Source organism: Atractosteus spatula (assembly GCF_055471065.1).
Source record: "Atractosteus spatula isolate fAtrSpa1 chromosome 10 unlocalized genomic scaffold, fAtrSpa1.hap1 SUPER_10_unloc_2, whole genome shotgun sequence".
Classification (NCBI taxonomy): Eukaryota; Metazoa; Chordata; class Actinopteri; order Semionotiformes; family Lepisosteidae; genus Atractosteus; species Atractosteus spatula.
The window spans coordinates 1,642,718-1,666,229 of record NW_028296622.1 but is presented as its reverse complement, the minus strand read 5'-3'; the positions used below and the strand labels follow the sequence as shown (position 1 = coordinate 1,666,229).

Genomic DNA, 23,512 nt, shown 5'->3' with positions numbered 1-23,512 from the left:
AATTTACCTCAAACCCCCTGAGCTCAATGATAAAGACACGTTTACACAATTTTACCACAAACCCGTCGAGCTCAAAGATAAAAATACACTTTTTACACAATTTTACCTCAAATCCTCCCAGCACAATGATAAAAAGAAACTTTACAAAATTTTACCTGAAACCCCCCCGAGCTCAATGATAAAGACACTTTTACACAATTTTACAATGACAAGGACTTTTATCCAATTTCACCTCAAACCCCCAGTGCTCAGTGATAAACAGACACTTTTACACAATTTTACCTGAAACGCCACGAGCTCAATGATAAAAACACACACTTTATATCACCACTTACCTTGGTGGTGGTGGAGGGGAGTCCTCAATCTGTAAAGCACGTTGAGTGGAGTGTCCAGAAAAGCACTATATGAGTGTAGGCAATTATTAATATTACACAATTTTATTCCAAACACCCCGAGCTCAATGATAAAGAAACTTTTACACACTTTTACCTCAAACTCAACGAGCTCAATGATAAACACTTTTACACAATTTTACCATGACAAAGACAATTTACACAATTTCACCACAAACCCGTCGAGCTCAATGATCAACACTTTTACACAATTTTACTTCAAAGATAAAAATACTTTTACACAAGTGTACCTGAAACCCACCGAGCTCAAAGATAAAAAGACACTATTACAATAAGACACTTTTACACAGTTTTACCTCAAACCCCCTGAGCTCAATGATAAAGACACGTTTACACAATTTTACAATGATAAACCAACATTCTACACAATTTTACCTCGAACCCATCGAGCACAATGATAAAAAAACACTTTTTACACAATTTTATCTCAAATCCTCCCAGCACATTGATAAAAAGAAACTTAACACAATTTTACCTGAAACCCACCGAGTTTAAAGATAAAAAGACACTTTACAATAAGACACTTTTACACAGTTTTACCTCAAACCCGTCGAACTCGAAGATAAAGACTTTTACATAATTTTACCTCAAACCCGTCAAGCTCAATGATAAACAGACACTTTTTACACAATTTGACCTCAAACCCATCGAGCTCAAGGATAAAAATACACTTTTACACTATTTTACAATGATAGAAACTTGTTACACAATTTCACCACAAACCCGTCGAGCTCAATGATAAAAAGACACTGTTACACAATTTTAACCTCAATGATAAATTACCTCAGTGTTGGTGGAGGGGAGTCCTCATTCTGTAAACCGCGTACAGTGCAGTGTCCAGAAAAGCACTATATGAGTGTAAGCAATTATTAATATTACACAATTTTACCTCAAACCCCACGAGCTCAATGATAGACACTTTTAAACAATTTCATCACAAACGCCCCGAGCTCAATGATAGACACTTTTACATAATTTTACCTCAAACCCGTCGAGCTCAATGATAAACACACTTTTTACACAATTTTACAATGATAAAGACACTTTTACAAGATTTTACCTCAAACCCGTTGAGCTCAATGATATACACTTTTACACAATTTTAACTCAAACCCCCCGAGCTCAATGATAAAAACACACTTTTACACAATTTCACCTCAAACCCGTCGAGCTCAATGATAAAAACACACTTTTACACAATTTCACCTCAAACACCCCGAGCACAATGATAAACAGACACTTTTGACACAATTTGACCTCAAACCCGTCGAGCTCAATGATAAACAGACACTTTTGACACAATTTTACCTCAAACCCGTCGAGCTCAATAATAAAAATACACTTTGGACACAATTTTACCTCAAACCCGTCGAGCTCAATGATAAACCGACACTTTTGACACAATTTTACCTCAAACCCGTCGAGCTCAATGATAAACCGACATTTTACACAATTTTACCTCAAACCCGTCGAGCTCAATGATAAACCGACACTTCTGACACAATTTTACCTCAAACCCGTCGAGCTCAATGATACAGACACACTTTTACACAATTTCACCACAGACATGTTCTCACTCCTATGACTGTTTTCTCATCAGCCTGAGGACTGAACGATTTCAATGAAGAAACGGAGGGACAAGTCGCCACTCACCGCCACAGCCCGGGAAACATCTTCCGTCTCCAACACGAACAGCAAACGTCCTCTCGGTGCGCAGAAACGTCCAGAAACGCGTTGACTTTGGACTCAGTCAAGTTTAACAGGTGTATAAACGTGCTGAAGAGCCCCAGCCTGGCGAAAACTCTGTCAGACCGATTATACTGACGCAGTATTATATTATATTAGCGTTACAACACTGATAGCATACGATATTGATGACACTGACGCAAACGCACACTTTTCCACTTCTTTGACGCCGATATCTACGTTCGTGAAGAACAAACTGCTGCTCTAGACGACATTATATTGTAACGCAACGGGGGCTCAGGCGGGCGCCCTTGCCGCATCAGGCCGGCCCCACACCGTCCGGGGCTCGAACCCGGGACTTCCGCGTCTCTCTGCAGCGACCCAGCCCCGTGAGCTAAAGAGAGATCTCTCTACAGCCCAGTAGCTGTAGTCCTGCTATCACAGGGAAGGGCGGTGACGTCACCTGCTCTGGTACGCCGGCTCTTACACAGTACCTGTCGGCCGTAAGCGTTACAATATTTAAAAAACACGAATTGAGTGATTGAAACGTGTTCAAACCGCGGTTGACCTGTGGCTTCAGCTCGGCGACGCAGAAACACGGCGTCCATGAGGGCGGGAAAGAAGAAAGCTTGTATATTCTAATAAAAAGCTGACTAAAACCAATTATTAATGATAAAATAAGGTCAAACTCGGGAAACCGCGGCGGGGCAGGAGCCCTCACGGCGGGAAAGGCGGGAAGCGCGACCGTTAGGAATTCAAACTTCAAACGAGACGCGCACCTGCCCCGAGTTCTCGCAGGGACCGCCCCCCTGTCCCCTCTCAGCCAATTGGCCTTCACCACGGTGGAGTGACGTCCTGCCTCAGCCCTCTCCTCCAATGGGCTTAAGGGACACGCGAGTCACGCTCTCGGGAGCCCTCCTCCCCGGGCAGGGCTGTTATAAGCCCTCTGAGTGACTGACCCAGGGTTCACAAGCTGCCCAGGAGGCTCTGCTGTACACAGAGAGGGGTGGGAGGGGTGAACAAGCCGATACCCTGGCTCCTCTCAGGAAACTGCTGATGAAGCCGGGATCAATTAACATCCGACTAATTAACGAGCGAGTTGAACCCTGTGGGTGTCATTCCCAGTGTGGCCCAGCAGAGGGCGCTGAAGGGCTGCAGATGACGGCACCCCATATCCCCCCTCAGAAAAATGACACCTGACCCCCCCGTCTCTGGCCACCTACTGTGTGCGCTTTCAGGAACAGTGACCCGGTTCTGACCCAGATTAAATCTGGCCAATCCAGCTCTTTGCTCCCTGGTTCGGTACCGACAGAGTGGACCGGGTCGAGACAGCAGGACGGTCAGGCTGCGCTTTTGATCTCGAACCGCCAGGAAGGATAGCGGTCATTTCACAGAGACACCAGCGCCAGCAACCCCCCCCCCCCCCCCAGCAGGAACATGCAGACTCCACACACACAGACACCAGCACCAGCGACCCCCAGCAGGAACACGCAGACTCCACACTCACCTCCTTCCAGCTGACTGACAGGAGCTGGTATTTCATACCAGACTGAGAGGATTATATTGGGGAGAATAACAGACAGTCAGGAGATCAAATACTGTAGGGCTACACGTTACAGGACTCCCGTCTCCTGTGGAGACACACCTGTGGGGTCGTGTCAGGGCAGAAGTCCCACATTGTAAACCAGTGTAAACTGGGACTGGGACCAACCCGGATCAAGACCAGACCTGAGAGTTTCAGGACTCTCTCCCACTGGTGTCCTTTTCCCTCTCTCTGTCCTGTGTCCTAACAAACCCCACTAATCCCCCGTGTGGGAAAGAGGACCCGCTCGTCCCTCCTGTCCTGTCCCGGTGTCGCCGTCACTGGGACTGGAGCAGCCGGAGAGGAGACGCACTTCCAGAACTTTCCTTCCCGCTCGGCTCTTCCCCTCCTGAGGAAAGAGCATCTTCCCACACAAACAGCCCGTTTCTCTCTCCCGCAGCACAGGGGGCCTTTTCCCAGGACACCAGGACACCCGGGAAGAGCCTCCCAGCCCACAGGAGGGGAGTCCCAGTCCTTCCCGGGATTTCCAGGACAGGAGCGGCTCCTCAGCTGGGAATAAAACCGCCCCGAGAGGAGCTCGAGCGCTCGGGCTCGGAGCGTCGCTTAGCAACCGGCGCCGCAGCGGCATCCGGAGGACGAGCCGGAAGCGGGTTTTGGCGCCAGTTCTGCTCTTTGATGATCGGCCCAGGAGAATAAAGTCGATAGAAAAACATAAAAGTCCATCTCTCCCTCCTCTGTGGAAGCCGTGTCCGCCAGGGAGTGGAAAGAAAAAAAACGCGCCGCGGTTTCTCGCCGTTTCGACTTTAGATCTCGAAATTATGACTTTTCTGACTCGAAATTACGAGATATAAAGTCCCAATGACCAGAAATAAAGTCGCGATTCTGAGATTGTAAGTCGCCGTTGCGAGATATAAAGTCCCAATGACCAGAAATAAAGTCGTGATTCTGAGATTGTAAGTCGCCGTTGCGAGATATAAAGTCCCAATGACCAGAAATAAAGTCGTGATTCTGAGATTGTAAGCCGCCGTTGCGAGATATAAAGTCCCAATGACCAGAAATAAAGTCGTGATTCTGAGATTGTAAGTCGCCGTTGCGAGATATAAAGTCCCAATGACCAGAAATGAAGTTGTGATTCTGAGATTGTAAGTCGCCGTTGCGAGATATAAAGTCCCAATGACCAGAAATAAAGTCGTGATTCTGAGATTGTAAGTCGCCGTTGCGAGATATAAAGTCCCAATGACCAGAAATAAAGTCGTGATTCTGAGACTGTAAGTCGCCGTTGCGAGATCTAAAGTCCCAATGACCAGAAATAAAGTCGTGATTCTGAGATTGTAAGTCGCCGTTGCGAGATATAAAGTCCCAATGACCAGAAATAAAGTCGCGATTCTGAGATTGTAAGTCGCAGTTGCGAGATATAAAGTCCCAATGACCAGAAATAAAGTCGTGATTCTGAGATTGTAAGTCGCAGTTGCGAGATATAAAGTCCCAATGACCAGAAATAAAGTCGTGATTCTGAGATTGTAAGTCGCCGTTGCGAGATATAAAGTCCCAGTTGCCGGACGAGCCGGTTCTGCTCTTTGATTATGGGCTCAGGAGAATAAAGTACACATATACACATATACACATACTGTAACGCCCGGTTGTGAGGAGGAAGCGCCCCTAGGCGCTCATAGTACCGCTGGGCATGCTGGGAGTTGTAGCCAGGGAGAGTCTGAGGGTCAGCACGATGACCAGCGGCTGACCCTACCTGTGTAAATAATGTCATAGTAGTGTCTTATAAGTGTACTGTATAGCTTGTTGTTAAGTCGTTAAGTAATTACCACCCTACAGATGTGTGCGTGTTCCGTCATGTGTGTGTATACTCTGTGGTTGATAAAGAATAAAGCCTGGTTCGTTTATCGCGTCTCCAATGGTCCTTTGTCCTGAGAAGAACCTGTAAATGCTACAATATATTCTGTTACACACACATATACAATGTCAGAATTATATCCAAAAGTATTCATGACATTTATATATAAACACAAAGAATAGCAAAATACAAACATGATCAAAATAGAACATTATTTAAAATTAGTTTTCTTCACATGGGACACTAAGGGCAGGTTCTCAGTGAGTCAGATCTCTTACGAGGAAGAGATCAGTGTTTCAGTGGAAAGTCCTCACTCTGTGTTCAGGAAGTATCCGGTCTTCCTCTCCCACTGGGAAAGACTGTGTGGATCAGTGACTGACCTGCGGCAGTGTCTCTCTGTGTCTCTCTGTCACTCGGATAACACTGCCTGAGCTCCTCCTCTCAATTCAATTCCAGGTGCTTTATTAGCATGACCGATGGGTACAATCAATGTTGCCAAAGCAAATGAAAGTAATGATATTTACATGAAACAAAACAAAAATAGAAGTAAAATAAAATCTACAGACATGTTACAGACATTTACAACAAAGACATATTATAAAATATTGACATATTCTGTAGGCGGCTGGAGCATTATTGGGAGACAGACTCACTGTTCCTCAGGCTGGGACAGGAGATCACATACTGGGCTGCCAGTTCAACTGAGTTCCCTCCTCCCTCTCCCAGTAGGATTGGGACCCGTTGTGATTCCTCTCCCTCTCCTGCTCCTGTCTCAGTGTCTTCAGCTCTCCGATCTCCTGTCTGTTTCTCTCTCCTGTCTGTGGGCTGTGTGTGTCTGCTGATTGTGTCTGCGGGCTGTGTGTGTCTGTGGGCTGCGTGTCTGCTGATTGTGTCTGTGGGCTGTGTGTGTCTGAGGTTTATGTATTCTTGAGTGCCTTCAGGTTGTGTGAGAGACTACGTTGTGACTACTGTGTGCGCTCTTGTGTGTCTGCGGGCTGTGGGTGCCCTTGTGTGTCTGTGGGCTGTGTGTGCCCTTGTGTGTCTGTGGGCTGTGTGCGCTCTTGTGTGTGAGTCTGTGCTGCTCTGGTTTCTTCTCCCAGTAAAGCTCCTATCTGAGCTCCTGCTGCAGCTCCCATCACTGTTCCTGCTGCTGCTCCTGTTGGGCCCCTCAGGGCTCCTGCTAGGGCCCCTATTGCTGCCCCCAGTCCGGCTCCCAGCGACACCAGTCTTAGCTCAGAGGGGCGGGGGCTGGAGTCCGGGTTCGACTGCAGGGTCTCCTTCACTCACTGCAACAGGAGGAGAGACAGGAAGGGAGGTCACAAGTGACACATTTACTACTCACTACCAAACAAGCTCGAGATCAACGATGATGAATCTCATTTCTTTATCCAGCTGATTTCTGAAAGATATACAATTTCAACAGTACAGCAGAGCAGTCTGTACAAGACACCCACCACTCTGGGTAAAACAGACCTTCATGTGCTCAGTCCTTAAACGTACAACTGTACAACTCAGGAACAACACCAAACTTGTTAGGATATAAACTTGACCTATTCCTCATTCTTGGTAGAAGTTGTGTTTCTCCTCCGTATAGACAGGGGCTTCTGTAACAGCTCACAGTGAGACTCTGCAGTCCATTGGTGGGACTGAAACACAGTAAAGTTTGACACCTGCTGCAGCACAACCTCTAACGAAAGAACATCATGTCTGTAAAATCACAGAACTTCAACACTGTTCTCCTGGTACAGCATCCTCACACCTGCTGTCCTCCAACATGACTGGACCAGCTGTCCTCCTGGTCTAACAGGACCGGACCTGAACCTCTGGACCAGCTGTCCTCCTGGTCTAACAGAACCGGACCTGAACCTCTGGACCAGCTGTCCTCCTGGTCTAACCAGAGTGGACCTGAACCGCCGGACCGGCTGTCCTCCTGGTTTAAGAGGACTGGACCTGAACCATAGCTATAAGTAGAATTAGTCATTTTTGATTTGTACAAAATTAAATTAAATGTGAAATTTATTTTGATGTGTACTATTGAAATGTGATTTTCAGATCAAAGGGTTAAATTTGAGCAAAGGCACAGAATGTCAGCATCGGTCCGTGGATATGATTTTCTAGACATGATTAGTCATGTTACAACAGTGTCGTCTGTTGTGTTCAACCCCCAGTGTCAGGTGAACAGAGTTAATCGTGCAAATGGCTGACAGGCGACTCCAGTTGCTCAGGTGTTTCTGTTGTACTAACTGTGAAAACGAGAGCTGTCAGACTGTAGCCTTGGTTCCAGTCTTGACTGTCTGGGTCTGGCTGTCGAGTCAGGATGAAGACCAGAGAGCTGCCTGTGACAGAAGAGCGAGCAGCTGTGAAGATCAGAGCCCATCAAAGTCCAGGTGGCACTGTAACCGCTGGAGAGAGACCGGGCACCACAATATCAACAATATGTCATGTCTTGAAAAAGACGCGACTGGAGGAGTCAGCCATGGGAAATCAGCAGTGGTTCAAGACAGATGAGAAAACTCCTGAGAGCAGTGAGGAAACTGAGATAGCCATCAGACTGCAGACACCCTCCACAGGTCTGAAGTGAAAACACCTCTATCCAACACGCCAGAGACCTAGAGAGGAGACCTACAGGGGCAACAGTGCAAGATGCACAACTCTCATGGGCTGTTGTCAGGAAGAAGAAGTGGAAACTCCTGGGCGTTTGAGCCCCTTTGAGCTGCAGAGGAAATGACACCCAGAAACACCCGCTGAACACAGTACTGTCCCACTGTGATCTCTCAATGAACACAGTACTGTGCCACTGTGATTTCTCACTTAACACTAGCGCCCCACTCTGATCACAGTACTGTCCCACTGTGACAACACACTGAATACAGTACTGTGCCACTCTGATTACACACTGAACACAGTTCTGTCCCACTGTGTCTGTATGAACCCCTCTCCCTCAGTGTAGTGTTCATGTACTGGAGTGTCCAGTCAGTGTGTCTGTATTAACCCCTCTCTCTCTCTCTCAGTGCAGTGTTCATGTACTGGAGTGTCCAGTCAGTGCGTCTGTATGAACCCCTCTCTCTCTCAGTGCAGTGTTCATGTACTGGAGTGTCCAGTCAGTGTGTCTGTATGAACCTCTCTCTCTCTCAGTGCAGTGTTCATGTCCTGGAGTGTCCAGTCAGTATGTCTCTATGAACCCCTCTCTCTCAGTGCAGTGTTCATGTACTGGAGTGTCCAGTCAGTGCGTCTGTATTAACCCCTCTCTCTCTCTCAGTGCAGTGTTCATGTACTGGAGTGTCCAGTCAGTGTGTCTGGATGAACCCCTCTCTCTCTCAGTGTAGTGTTCATGTACTGGAGTGTCCAGTCAGTGCGTCTGTATTAACCCCTCTCTCTCTCTCTCAGTGCAGTGTTCATGTACTGGAGTGTCCAGTCAGTGTGTCTGTATGAACCCCCCTCTCTCTCAGTGCAGTGTTCATGTACTGGAGTGTCCAGTCAGTGTGTCTGTATGAACCCCTCTCTCTCTCAGTGCAGTGTTCATGTACTGGAGTGTCCAGTCAGTGTGTCTGTATGAACCCCTCTCTCTCTCAGTGCAGTGTTCATGTACTGGAGTGTCCAGTCAGTGTGTGTGTATGAACCCCTCTCTCTCAGTGCAGTGTTCATGTACTGGAGTGTCCAGTCAGTGTGTGTGTATGAACCCCTCTCTCTCTCAGTGCAGTGTTCATGTCTTGGAGTGTCCAGTCAGTATGTCTCTATGAACCCCTCTCTCTCAGTGCAGTGTTAATGTACTGGAGTGTCCAGTCAGTGCGTCTGTATTAACCCCTCTCTCTCTCTCAGTGCAGTGTTCATGTACTGGAGTGTCCAGTCAGTGTGTCTGTATGAACCCCCCTCTCTCTCAGTGCAGTGTTCATGTATTAGACTCGCACATAAGCAGCAGTGCCCACTGGTTGTCATGGACAGAGGTCTTAGTTGATTCTTCTTCCTGCCTCTGCTGGGGAGCATGGGAACTAGTTTTTTTTCTCCACAGACTGCAACCTGCGTCTACAGTATAACTGTAGAACTGAGCTCATTTATCATTTAATTTCAAACACAAAGAGATTTATTGGCATAACTTATGAGTTTTAGTGTTTCCAAAGTACAATCAAACATTTACAGAAATTTACAGTACAGATATACCATAGGACATTTACAAACCTCAGATGCAACATTATTGTGGGATATTTATATACTGTTGAGCAACTCACACTGTTTGAGGATAGAGTGTGCAATTTGTAATCACATTTACAACTCATGTTCAGTAATACAACAGTATAACTATTAAGGGTTAAAAAGTGCTGAAACATTTTTGTAACAGTTTCATTCTTGTGCAGCTCTGCACTGACAGTTCGGGCAGAGGGGCATTAAGCTGTGTGTTTCTGTGCTAAGCCCATCTCCACTAATCCCAGAGCCCTTCATTAAAACACTGAGGGGGAGCGTCTGCTGGAAATCCTGTCTGTGAGCAGAAGTGAGTCATGGGGCTCACAGACTGAGCTCTCTCTCAGGACACCTAGACTCTGTTGTGTAGGACAACTGTCTCTTGCCAAGTCTCTCTCTTTGTAAAAGAGTCCAGCTGGTTTCCAAGTGCAGAAAGGAGATTCAGTGTAAGGGACCAGCACTCTGGCACATCAGCTTCTCCGTACAGGAGTGAGAGATGTGTTACATCTCCCACACCCACTCCCAAACTCCCACAGCCACTCTGAGCTTGTTACCGTCCTGCTGTGATGGAGCCAAACCGTGATCTTCTCCCAGTCTACAGGAATGGCCCTCAAGAAGCTCACAGGGAGGAGAGGAGATGTTTCTTCTTGCTGATACTGGTACTGGGCCCCAGGATCTGCTCCAGTCAGGCAGTGTGGCTGAAAAGCACCACTGTTGTGTTGAAGATGGGAGCAGCTGTGCTTGTGGAGAGAGAGAGGAGAAGGGATGGAAGATAAACGACTAGAGAGAAAGAGAGGACACAGAGAGAGCATTGTAAGCTCTCGATCTCAACAAACCCCTCCTTCACAGAGGTGGGCCTGCTCTCTGGTCGTCATGGTGACGCAGGCATTTGAAAAGCATTGTGGGAGAAGACCCACTTCCTGCTTCCTCCCAGATCATCTCCAGGAAGTCTACTGCTCATCAAAGCTGTGGCTGTTACAGGAGATGGCAGGGTGTAGATCATTTCGTCCTGTTGTTCAGCTCCAAGCTCAGGGTGTTCAGAGTCCAGACAAGCCTCCTTCACCTCCAGACACTGGAAACACAAAGAGAGAGCCGTGTGTCAGTGTGTCGTACAGAGAGAGGCTCAGTGATGTAGGAGAGAGAGCTGTGTGTCAGTGTGTCGTACAGACAGAGGGTCAGTGATGTAGGAGAGAGAGCTGTGTGTCAGTGTGTCGTACAGACAGAGGGTCAGTGATGTAGGAGAGAGAGAGCTGTGTGTCAGTGTGTCGTACAGACAGAGGGTCAGTGACGTGGGAGAGAGAGAGCTGTGTGTCAGTGTGTCGTACAGAGAGAGGCTCAGTGATGTAGGAGAGAGAGCTGTGTGTCAGTGTGTCGTACAGACAGAGGCTCAGTGACGTAGGAGAGAGAGCTGTGTGTCAGTGTGTCGTACAGACAGAGGGTCAGTGACGTAGGAGAGAGAGCTGTGTGTCAGTGTGTCGTACAGACAGAGGCTCAGTGATGTAGGAGAGAGAGCTGTGTGTCAGTGTGTCGTACAGACAGAGGGTCAGTGATGTAGGAGAGAGAGCTGTGTGTCAGTGTGTCGTACAGACAGAGGGTCAGTGATGTAGGAGAGAGAGCTGTGTGTCAGTGTGCCGTACAGAGAGAGGGCAGTGATGTAGGAGAGAGACTTTCGGTGTGATCAGGACTTACAGTATGGGGGCTCCATCTCTTTACTGTGTCTCCTCCTGACAGGCACTCTTCCAGCTCCTCTCTCTTCCTCCTCTTCTACATCGACCACTTTCTTGGCCGACTTCCTCTTCTCTATCTTCTGCAGAAGTTTTCTGTCCATCATGTAAGGAAAGACACTCATTCCTGCCACCATGTCCTCTATCTTCTCCAGCAGCTCTGTGACCTGAGTGCGGTCACCCCTGTTCTTGTTGTTGAGAACATGATACCTGTTCCCACACTTCTCCACCAGCCACTGGAGCTCCTCTCCTCCTCTCTCAATGTGCTGCTCAATGCTTGTGTGTGTCAGTGTGTCTGTCAGCTCATCCCCCCAGGTGAACAGCAGTATTGTGTGTCTCCACACTCTCTCACTGAGAAGCTCAAGATGCTCCTTCACTGATCTCCTCTGTTTCTCTCTCAGTGTGATGAGAGGGATCACCAGGAGGAGAGCGTGGGGTCCTGGGGGGCACAGAGACACGCTGTACACAGTCTCTTGTTTGACCTGCTCTGAGGTGGACTTTATATTATCCCACTCCCAGCCTGGAGTGTCGACCACAGTGATCTTCCTCCCAGCTACTTCACCCTGTCTCTTCTCACACTCCTCAGTTCCTCCCTCAGCGTCAAACTCCTCTCTGCCCAGGATGGTGTTTCCTGCTGAGCTCTTCCCAGCCTTTTCACACCCTAGAAGCACAATGTTCAGCTTCGACAGACGAGGAGCTGCTGAGATCTCTGGACGGGGAGTTTCTCCTGGGCTTCTCCCTGGATCAGCAACCAAACAAGACAACATCAGTGTTAGAGCTTGTAGTGTTTCAGTGCACAAGAACTAAATCATTTTTTCAGCTGTTCTGCCACTCTAGTACTTAAAGGGGATGAAACTCTGCTGTGTGCTTAATTGAAACAAACATGTCAATAAAACAAGCAGATTCTGGGATCTGAGTGCAGAAGGTTAAAGTTCCCTTATGTTATCAAAAACATCAAAAACTACAGCTTTTGGAGTTTAAAAGACATAAACCAAGATGAAGAGAAATGTTATGACAAAAAAGAAAGCAAAGTGAAGAAGAAAGAAATTCAAATAAGAACCACTGCATAGAGACAAAATAAAAATCACAAGATGCAAGACCTCTCTTCAATCTTGTCACGATTGCATGTATGCAGTCCAAACTACACAATTCTCTGGAATTTGCAGTTTTACCTCTTAAACTGGGCATCTACCTCCTGCCTTCCTGCTGGGGTACTTACTCTGACCCGGCTCCAGGCTCTGAGGCTGGGAGGACTCCTGCAGCTCCTTCACTCTCCTCTGCAGCTCCCCTTCCCACCTCTCCTGGATCTCCGCCTCCTTTCTTTGCAGCCTCCTGTCGTACTCCTCTCTCAGCCCTTCCTCCCACTGTCTCCTCAGCTCCTCCGTCCTGCTCCTCTCCTCCTGCGCCTCTCGCTGCTGCTCCCTGTATCTCTCCTCCAGCTCCTGCTCTCTCTGACGGTGCTCCCTCTCCAACTGCTGCCTCAGCTCCTCCGCCCTCCTCCTCTGCTCGTCCTCCAGTTCCTGCCTCAGCTCTGCCTCCCTCTGCTGCTGCCTCAGTTTCAGCTCCTCCGTCTGCCTCTGCAGCTCCTGCCTGCCCTGCTCTCTCATCCTCTCCTCGTGGAGTCTGAGCTCTGCCAGTCTGCTCTGCTCCTCCTGTGCGTATCTCTGCTCCAGCTCCTCCACTCTCCTGAGCTCCTCAGCCTTCCTCAGCTCCAGCTCCTGCTCCCTCTGCCTGCGATCCTCCTCCAGCTGCCTCCTCAGCTCCTCCTCTCTCTTCCTCTGCTCCTCCTCCTGCTCCTCCCTCTTCTCCTCCATCTCCCTCTGCTGCTGCTGCTCCAGCTCCTGAACTCTCCCCTGCAGTCTCTCTTCATACAGCTGCTTGATCTCGTCCACCTTCCTCCACAGCTCTGCTTCACACCTCTGCTGGGCCTCCCCGCGGTCTTGGCCTCTGTGCTGCTGCCTCAGCTCCTCTATCTTCCTCTCCTGCTCTTCTTCAAGCTCCCTCTTCACGGCCTCCATCCTCTCCCTCAGTCTCTCTGCACACTGGGTCCTGGTCTCCTCCACCTTCCTCAGCTGCTCCTCAGTGAGTTTCAGGATGGTCTCCTGCACCCTCCTGTGCTGCTCCTGGTGTCTGAGCTCCATCTGCTCAGCTCTGCTGCGCTGCTCCTCCTCGTACCTGCGTAGGAGCTCCTGGTGCTGCGTCCTGTAGTGGAGCTTGATCTCCTCCATCTTCTCGCGCTGCTCCTGCTCCAGCCTCTGGCTGTGCTCCTGGTTCTGCAGCTGCAGCGCCTGCTCCTTCCTGCGCAGTGTCTCCTCCTGCTCTCTCCTGAGAGCCTCCAGCTGCCTACGCTGCTCCTCTCCCTGCCTGCGTCTCAGCTCCTCCAGCTGGTGCCTCTGCTGCTCCTCGTGCTCCTCCTTCAGCTGCTCCGCTCTCCTCCTCTGCTCTTCCTCACTCCTGCGTCTCAGCTCCTCTGTCTTCTGACGCAGTTCTGCCTCGTACTCCTCTCTCAGCTCCTGCACTTTCTTCAGAAACTCCTCCCTCTCCTTCCTGCCCTCCTCCTCCTCCCTGTATCTGTTCTCTCTTTCTCTCAGCCTCTCCTCTGCATCCTGGTCCACAAAGAAGTCCAGACTGTTTCCTGCCACCATGTCCTCGATCTTGTCCAGCAGCTGTGTGACCTGAGTGCGGTCGCCCGTGTCCATATTGTTGAGAACATGATACCTGTTCCCACAGCTCTCTATGAGCTGCTGCAGGTCTCTCCCCTGTGTGTCAACGTACTGCTGCACTGTCTCCTGTCCCAGACTGTCCCCGTGGGTGAAGAGGACGACAGTGTGATTCAGGACAGCCTCCCCGAACACCTCGGTCATGGTCAGCAGGGCTCCCTTCTCCTCGTCCGTGAAGCGTCTGGCCCGCAGCACCAGCAGGAAAGCGTGGGGTCCTGGGGAGGACAGCAGCAGGCACCTCCGGACCTCCAGACACACGTCTCTCTGGCGCCCCCTGCTGTTCAGGAGGTCTGGCGTGTCGATGACAGAGAGCTGCCTCCCAGCAGCCTCTCCCCTGCATCTCTCGCAGTCCTGGGTGACCGCGGACAGGCTGGGCCGGGAGGGGAACTGTGTGCTGCCCAGGATGGTGTTTCCTGCTGCGCTCTTCCCAGCACCAGTCCTGCCCAGCAGCACCAGTCTCAGCTCAGAGGGGCGGGGCTGGAGTCTGGGTTTGACTGCAGGGTCCCCTTCACTCACTGCAACAGGAGGAGAGACAGGAGCATCAGGGATGTGACACATGAGAGGAGACCAACCTCTCCACAGGTAAGAGGAGTACAATTTGCTCAGGTTATTTCTTGACAAGCGTAACTTAAAAGTCATTATAATAATAATTGCTTACACTTCTATAGTGCTTTTCTGGACACTCTACTCAAAGCGCTTTACAGGTCCTGGGGATCCCACTACTGCCACCAGTGTGCAGCCCAACCTGGATGATGCTCCAGTCCTCTCCCCACACAGCAGCTCTCAGTGGGGAGGAGAGCAGAGTGATGGAGCCAGTTCAGAGAGGGGGGTTATTAGGAGGCCATGACTGGTAAGGGCCAATGGGAGATCTAGCCAGGACACCAGGGTAACACCCCTACTCTTCTCGAGAGACACCCTGGGATTGTTCATGACCACAGAGAGTCAGGACCTCGGTTTGACGTCTCATCCGCAGGATGGCGCCTGTTTACAGTCCAGTGTCCCCGTCACTATACTGGGGCATCAGGACCCACACAGACCGCAGGCTGAGACCGCCCCCTGCTGGTCCCACACACACCTCTCCCAGCAGTAGCCTTAGTGTTTTCCCAGGAGTCTCCCCTCCAGGTACTGGCCAGGCTCACCCCTGCTGGGCTCCTGTGGGGCTGCCAGCTGGGAGTTGCAGGGTGATAGGGCTGCTGGCCATTATGAAAGAAACTTACATCTGGGAATTATTCTTGGGCATCATGCCCAGAGTCGGCACAAGTACATCCTCCACCCTGACTCTGAACATCGGCGTTCCCCAGCGCTGCAAACGCAGCCCTCTCCTCTGCTCCCTTTTCACCCACGACTGCATCTCCAGAAACAAGACAAACTCCATCATCAAGTTTGCGGACGATACAACGATCATCAGCTTGATCATGAACGGTGATGAGTCCGCCTACAGGGAGGAGGTAGAAACGCTGACAGCATGGTGTCAGGACAGCAGCCTCTCTCTGAACACCAGCAGAACTAAGAAGCTGATGGTGGACCACAGGAACAGACCAGGCACCCATTCACATCAGTGGGTCCGCAGTGGTCCAGATTTTCAAATTCCTAGGTGTCAACATCACAGGCGACCTGACCTGGACCCACCACACCAACCCCGTAGACAAGACAGCGCCTGTTCTTTCTCCCCAGACTGAAGACGTTCAGCCTGCCTTCACACATCCTGACCAGCTTCTACAGCTGCACCACTGAGAGCATCCTAACCGGCTGCACCACTGCCTGGTGTGGTAACTGCTCTGCCCACGAGCTCAGGGTCCTCCAGAGGGTGGTGACACTGGCTCAGAACACTACCGGCTGCACTACTGAACACAGAGGATATCTACTGTGTTAATGCCTCAAGAAGGCCAGGTCCATCCTCAGGGACCCTAGTCACCCTAAACACAACTTGCTCTCTCTACTACCATCTGGAAAACGGTACTGAAGTATCAGACCAAGACCACCAGGTGTCAGAACAGCTTCTTCCCCCAGGCAGTAAGACTGCTGAACAGCCAACCACAGCAGACACCTGCAGTTACCTCCTTGAACTGACAGGGGGCACTGGCACTCTCAGGACACCTACGAAGAGCACTAAATACCTCCTACCCTGTACCCTACTACTGTCAGGACACCTCAATACCTCCTACCCTGTACCCTACGACTGTCAGGACACCTCAATACCTCCTACTCTGTACCCTACTACTGTCAGAACACCTCAATACCTCCTACCCTGTACCCTACTACTGTCAGGACACCTAAATACCTCCTACCCTGCACCCTACGACTGTCAGGACACCTCAATACCTCCTACCCTGTACCCCACTACTGTCAGGACACCTCAATACCTCCTACTCTGTACCCTGCTACTGTCAGGACACCTCAATACCTCCTACTCTGTACCCTACTACTGTCAGGACACCTCAATACCTCCTACCCTGTACCCTACCACTGTCAGGACACCTCAATACCTCCTACCCTGTACCCTACTACTGTCAGGACACCTAAATACCTCCTACCCTGTACCCTACCACTGTCAGGACACCTCAATACCTCCTACCCTGTACCCTACTACTGTCAGGACACCTCAATACCTCCTATCCTTGTGTTTGTTCCACACAATCTGTGAATTGCAGTTGTGTAATCTGTTGTATCCCAATGTTAACCCCTATAAATTCCTGTCCTCCAACTCTTCTATCCCTCTTAACGAGCCTTTAACGAGCTCGCAGATTTCAATGCTGACAACACCGCTGTGTGCTGTACTGTTCGTGCATCGATCAATAAGCCTTGATTGATTGAGTGTTGGTCCGACAGTCTTGAGGAACAGATTACAGAGACTGAGCTGCTGTGTGATGGATTAAATCTAATCTCCCCGAGAGAAAACAGTTCAATTACAGCACAGAGGATTTAAACAGACACAGATCTGTGTGCCACTGTTAGTAACGCAGTACAGAGCGGAGCACAGAATGATTTTAATTCCTAACAGGACACAAGATGGTTGAATCTCTCAGTCTGATGACCAGTAAGATCAGTGACTCAGTAATACAGCATCAATCACACTCACTGTCGGGAGGTTCAAGATCTTTACTGTTCCTCCTCTTGACAGGCAGTCTGGGCTCCTCTGTCTCTTTCTCCAGCTCCTCTTCCTTCAGTGTCTTTCTCATCTTCTCCTTCAGCTCCTCTTCTCTCCTGCTCCACTCCTCCTCCAACCTCTGTCTGAGCTCCTCTTCTCTCTCTCTCTCCCTTCTTTCATACTTCTGTCTCAGCTCCTCTGCCTCTCTCTGTCTCTCCTCCTCCCTCTGTCTCAGCTCCTCTGTCTCTCTCTGTCTCTCCTCCTCCCTCTGTCTCTGCTCCTTTGTCTCTCTCTGTCTCTCCTCCTCCAACCTCTGTCTCAGCTCCTCCGTCTCTCTCTGTCTGTCCTCCTCCCTCTGTCTCAGCTCCTCCGTCTCTCTCTGTCTGTCCTCCTCCCTCTGTCTCAGCTCCTCTGTCTCTCTCTGTCTCTCTTCCTCCCTCTGTCTCAGCTCCTCTGTCTCTCTCTGTCTCTCCTGCTCCCTCTGTCTCAGCTCCTCCGTCTCTCTCTGTCTGTCCTCCTCTGTCTCTCTCTGTCTCTCCTCCTCCCTCTGTCTCAGCTCCTCTGTCTCTCTCTGTCTCTCCTTCAACCTCTGTCTCAGCTCCTCTGTCTCTCTCTGTCTCTCCTCCTCCCACTGTCTCAGCTCCTCTGTCTCTCTCTGTCTCTCTTCCAACCTCTGTCTCAGCTCCTCTGTCTCTCTCTGTCTCTCTTCCAACCTCTGTCTCAGCTCCTCTGTCTCTCTCTGTCTCTCCTGCTCCCTCTGTCTCAGCTCCTCCGTCTCTCTCTGTCTGTCCTCCTCTGTCTCTCTCTGTCTCTCTTCCTCCCTCTGTCTCAGCTCCTCTGTCTCTCTCTGTCTCTCCTCCAACCTCTGTCTCAGCTCCTCTGTCTCTCTCTGTCTCTCCTCCTCCCACTGTCTCAGCTCCTCTGTCTCTCTCTGTCTCTCCTCCTCCCTCTGTCCCAGCTCCTCTGTCTCTCTCTGTCTCTCCTCCAACCTCTGTCTCAGCTCCTCTGTCTCTCTCTGTCTCTCCTCCTCCCTCTGTCTCAGCTCCTCTGTCTCTCTCTGTCTCTCCTCCAACCTCTGTCTCAGCTCCTCTGTCTCTCTCTGTCTCTCCTTCAACCTCTGTCTCAGCTCCTCTGTCTCTCTCTGTCTCTCCTCCTCCCTCTGTCTCAGCTCCTCTGTCTCTCTCTGTCTCTCCTCCAACCTCTGTCTCAGCTTCTCTATCTCTCTATTGTATGTCTCCAGTTCAGTATATACTTGGTCAATGTCAGTAGTGAAGTACAGCCCATAGTTTCCTGCCACCATGTCTTCTATCTTCTCCAGCAGCTCTGTGACCTGAGTGCGGTCGCCCCTGTTCTTGTTGTTGAGAACATGATACCTGTTCCCACACTTCTCCACCAGACACTGGAGCTCCTTCCCTCCTCTCTCAATGTGCTGCTCAATGGTTGTGTCTCCCAGTGTGTCCCCCCAGGTGAACAGTACTATTGTGTGTCTCCACACTCTCTCACTGAGAAGCTCCAGATATTCCTTCACTGATTTCCCGTCTGTGTCTGAGTCGAGATCAATCACCAGGAGGAGAGCGTGGGGTCCTAAGGGACACAGAGACACACTGCACACAACCTCCTGTCTGATCTGCTGAGGATCATTCCTCATCAGCCACACATTCCAGCCTGGAGTGTTGACCACAGTGATCTGCCTCCCAGCTACTTCACCCTGTCTCTTCTCACACTCCTGAGGTTCTCCCTCAGTGTCAAACTCCTCTCTGCCCAGGATGGTGTTTCCTGCTGAGCTCTTCTCAGACCATCTCTTCCCCAGCTGCACGATCCTGATCTCTGAGAGACGCTGTGGTGCCTCATGGGAATCAGCCTGTCCCTCCCCTGTCAGAGAGAAAGATCACAGATTATTTACATGATAAAGTTCTCATCACAGATATCTTCACTCTTCATCCCATTTAAAATTCACGATAAAAACTTTTCTATATCTTTCCTATTGTCCCTGCCCTGTGAGAGAGAAAAATCACAGATTATTGAGATTATATTTCTGTGTATTCTCTGTGGTATACAAAAATGTTCTGTTAATGTTAGTCAAACTGTATTCTTACATTCTATATATAAATATTTTATTTTTAACTGTTCTCTCAATAGTACATGTTTATTTTTCATCAGGATTTTTTTTCTTAGAATAATTTAACCTCACTGAAAGGTTAGATTTCTCTCATCTGATAAACAACACAGACATTTTTCCAATGCCTTCCTTGCTCATCTTTACCAAGGGTGCCAATACTTCAAGAGGGCCCTGTAGAGTCCCACTAACACTCTGAGTGTCCAATGGCAGTTCAGACACATATGGGACTCCTGTGTTCAGAATGAACCTTTATACCACCTTATTTTTAAATAAATGTAAAAAACTGTAAAATCATTCAGTCTGTCCTGATTCTTCAGTAGTTAGTCTAAAATTTCACATTTCATAAAGAAATGTTTGGGACTCAGCCACCTGGCTGGGAAATCTGTGTGTTGTATAGTTTCAAACCGCTTAGAAACTATCTACTGTGATCCACACTGAAGAGAATTAGCATGATGTTAGTTTAAAAACAGTGAAACTGACAAGCTGGAGGAACTGAGTCTCTTTAGTCTGAAGGGAGTGTCCCACACTGACAGGGTGAAGATAGGGAACCACATATATACAAAATATTCAACATCCTCAGTGACAGTCATCGTTAAAGACCAGTTAGATATTGACACCTCAGAGTTCCTCAGAATTAACACTGAAACTCAAAGCAACACTAAGACTTAAAATCAGGAGTGGGAGGCTCTACTGTACACAGAGAGGGGTGGGAGGGGGGAACAAGCCGATACCCTGGCTTCTCTCCAGACACAGCTGGGTGAGCTCCTCCAGTCAGGACAGGAGGCTCTACTGTACACAGAGAGGGGTGGGAGGGGGGAACAAGCTGCCCAGTCAGGACAGGAGAAACAGCTGCACGAGAACCTGGAATCACTACTAATTATGGGCCAAATAAATTCCTCTGTTGTTCATCTGTACTGATTCCCCTCTGGTATTATCAGCTGTACAATAAACACGGCCCCTGAGCAACAAACAGGAAACGATCATATCTGAGCGTGTCTGAGCATCATGAATACTAACAGTGTGAATCCAATACCATCAGCACACAGTCAGGTTTTACATCAATCATTTTACCTTAAATAAACACCTTATTAAAATATTCAGTACATTCCAAACAGCTTGAGTTGACAGTACCGATCTCTGATCCCCAACAAGAGAAAGTGAAAGTAAACCAGTTCCTGTCTCTCTCTCCTAGTTCAGACCCTGTGTGTCTGACACACAGAACACACTCTCAGCAGACAGGAAGACACTTCTCCAGCTGCTGCTGTGCTCTGTGACAGAGAAGAGACCCTCAGTGACTCCCTTACCGACACTCTGACAGGTAGAACAAGAGAAAACTCACCAGGGCTGAGCGCTGAGCTCCTACACACTGCCATCTCTCTCTTTCTCTCTCTCTCTTCCTGGTGATCTGAAGGGCAGGACTTTGTCCTCTCAGTGGCCCTTGATAAATTTACTGGGTTCAGTTAATGATTAACTCACCAGAGCAGAATGAAGTCTTGGGCGCCGCCTGATATGAACGTTTCTGGTATATCTAATCACTTAGGAATTTAAAAATACTTTAAAAATTATTTTTCATAAGCAAACTCTCGTTTGGGGTTCTGGAAAGTTGATCTAAAAGGATCTCCAAAGCACTTTACAATCAGGGACCCCACTTCATCCCACCTGCAAACAACTGAGAAGAGGGAATTTGGGAAGTACAGACCGAACCCCGACTAAGCAGCACCCCTGACCAGCAGTCGGAAAACTGGGGTCCACACCCATCTGGATCTATGAAGTCAATGAGGCACTGCAGTACTGCGCAGTCCCCGCCAGGGGGAGACAAGGCACCAGAAGTCAGAGGCCCTAGCTGAACTGCTTCAGGAGAGAGACAGATTGGGTAAACAGCAGGCCAGAGAGAGAGGGAGAGCAGACAGTAGATAACAGACCTGAGGATTTCATCGGCTTGTTCCCCCCTCCCACCCCTCTCTGTGTACAGACCATCTCTTAACCACAGATGCCTGAGCGCAGATTGACCCCGACCTCCCCCCCCCCCACCTTGTCTGAGCCGCCCCCTCAGAGCCCGTGACGGTCTGGGGACGAGTACAGTTTCAGGAGAATCTCCTCTCTTCCACCGGCTCCTCCAACGCAGACTCTCAGTCGGCTCTTCTGCAGCGTAAATCCCTCCCCAGAACAAACACAAACCACACCGCTGCTTCTCCGTCTTTATTCATCTGTTCACAGAACACACAGCGACCGGGGCCTCCCTCCCTCACGAGGAACCCCAGGCCACGGCCAGGCGGAGAAAGGAGAGCGATGCGGTGGGGTCTGGGGATTTCGGACCAAGGGGCGGTCTGTCTTAGTCCTCTGGGCGTTACTATGGCGAAATACTCCCTCCTGTCCTGCTTTTAAGGTCGAATTTCCTTTTTTATTGTAATAAATACATTCGCTTTTTTTTTAAGCGTTTTTTTGGGGGCATCTCTGCTGTTGAAATAAAGACTTAGGAAACATAAACAAAGACCTCAGTCGGTTTCAGAGGAGAAACCGCCCTCCTCCCCCCCCCCCCACTAACGATGAACGCAAGAAGGTTAAAAATGAAGACGACCCGCGACCTCACAGGCGTGTCCGTGGGAGTCTGCTTGAGCGACGCAGAAACACGTCCACGCCTGGGGCTCGCCTGCCATTCCCACACAAGAGAGCAACAGGAACCGGAAGTCCAGGGCTCCGTCTCTTGCCGGGGAGCGTGGGTGGTGTTGTTTTTGTGGGTGGGGGTGGGAGAAGGGAGTGAAACACGTGTCGTTCCCCGCCCACCCCACGATCATTTCGCTCACTGTCATCGACCGATCGATTATACAACGACAAATCATGGAGAACCGTTCCAGTTCCTCACGGTGAAGGAAGAGTAGCACCACCTCCGCTCTCACTGAAATACTCTCCATCAATAAGACGCACGAGTCTCTCCGTCAATAAGATAAATAAATAAGCCACGCAGGAAATCAATCAATAAACAAACAGAGCGATAAGGCGCCACGGGCGTCTCCGCCCACGAGTCCCGGACTCCCCTCTCCGGGCGGCAGCGGTCCGGGTCCGAGCTCGGGTTCGGGTCGAGCTGGCCCGTATGGGTATCGGTATCGGGCCGGACTCGAGGGCCTCTCCCGTCACGGTCGGACTCCACCCAGAAGGGGGGCGGGGGGGTGGGGGTCACAGGTCACAGGTCACAGGTCACAGGTCGGAGCTGCTGCTGAGGTACTGAGAGATGCCGACCAGGAGCAGCACCTCCCCGGTCTTCGTCGCCTCGGCCGCTGCCCCCTCTTCCTCCCCCGCCAGGAGGGGCGATGGCAGTGTGGGTGGGTGGGGCAACAGCAGCCCCCGCCCTTCCTCCTGCCCTTGCCCCTCGGGGGGGCAGCTGGCAGTGGGCAGCGCCGGTTTGCACCCAGACTCCTCTGGATCTGGATCTGGAGACATTTTGCTTGTTGTTTTTAAAGTAATGACAACATGGTATCATTGACAACAACAGAAACAACATGGAACCACTTTATCCAGTAAAAAGTAGAATTTTGGAACCGTCGTGAAGCCCTTTTTAGAGGAAGATTACACTTTCTTTAATGAGCACTGCATAACTGATTTGTAGATTTGAATTAGCCCATGTTTTTCTCACAGATGGTCAAGCGTACTGTCACTCTACAAAAGCACTGGTTTCCTTTTGATGTTGTATTTCAATGAATTATGCTCTCCCTTTCTCAAGACAAAATCAAAGCACTTCAGAGCTGTAATAGAGCAGAAAGGCAGCGAGTTCTGTTTCTCACCATATATAGTTCTTATTATCAGTCTGTAATTCCTTTTAAATGGTCATTTTAAAACTGTTTACTTACTAAACTACCAAGGAGCAAAAAGATGTTTTTATTCTGAGGTGATCAGTAGCCTGATTGTGTTGTAAGAGGGAAATCGATAGGTGGGTTACGTAACTTTGTAGTGCAGATAGTGTATTTATGTAAGTGAATGTAATGAAGGAGTATTTGTGTTGTTTGTATGCTTATTCCATTGAAGTAAGACAAAAGGCCAGTGAGATAATGGATTATCAATAGAGCAACAATAATGCCACCAGCTGGTGGAATTTGAAAAAAAAAACATTTTTATTTTTATTACAGACTGTAGTAACATATCTCTGTCTATGTGCTGTTGTTGAGTTCTTTTATCTTGTTTCAGAAGACAGCCAGTCTA

At 49.4% G+C, this 23,512-nt stretch overlaps 1 protein-coding gene across 1 annotated transcript; it reads right to left on the bottom strand.

Moving 5' to 3' along the window:
• Positions 1–10,349: 10,349 nt before the first annotated feature.
• LOC148812610 (uncharacterized) lies at positions 10,350–20,696 on the bottom strand. Its single transcript, XM_088908547.1, has 5 exons — positions 20,658–20,696; positions 17,191–19,071; positions 12,611–14,626; positions 11,357–12,130; positions 10,350–10,739 (listed from the first exon to the last, which is right to left on the bottom strand). The coding sequence occupies exons 1-5, from the start codon at positions 20,689–20,691 to the stop codon at positions 10,705–10,707; spliced, it is 4,740 nt and encodes a 1,579-aa protein (XP_088764673.1). The 5' UTR covers positions 20,692–20,696; the 3' UTR covers positions 10,350–10,704.
• Positions 20,697–23,512: the final 2,816 nt, after the last annotated feature.

Bases quoted from the DNA above. Each gene is read 5' to 3' on its own strand.
- LOC148812610 (XM_088908547.1), bottom strand. From the start codon at position 20,691: ATGGCAGTGTGTAGGAGCTCAGCGCTCAGCCCTG. The intron at 19,072-20,657 runs GTGAGTTTTCTC...TCTCTCTGACAG, and splicing joins GAGCTCAGCGCTCAGCCCTG to GGGAGGGACAGGCTGATTCC. The intron at 12,131-12,610 runs GTAAGTACCCCA...TTGCTGATCCAG, and splicing joins GAGCCTGGAGCCGGGTCAGA to GGAGAAGCCCAGGAGAAACT.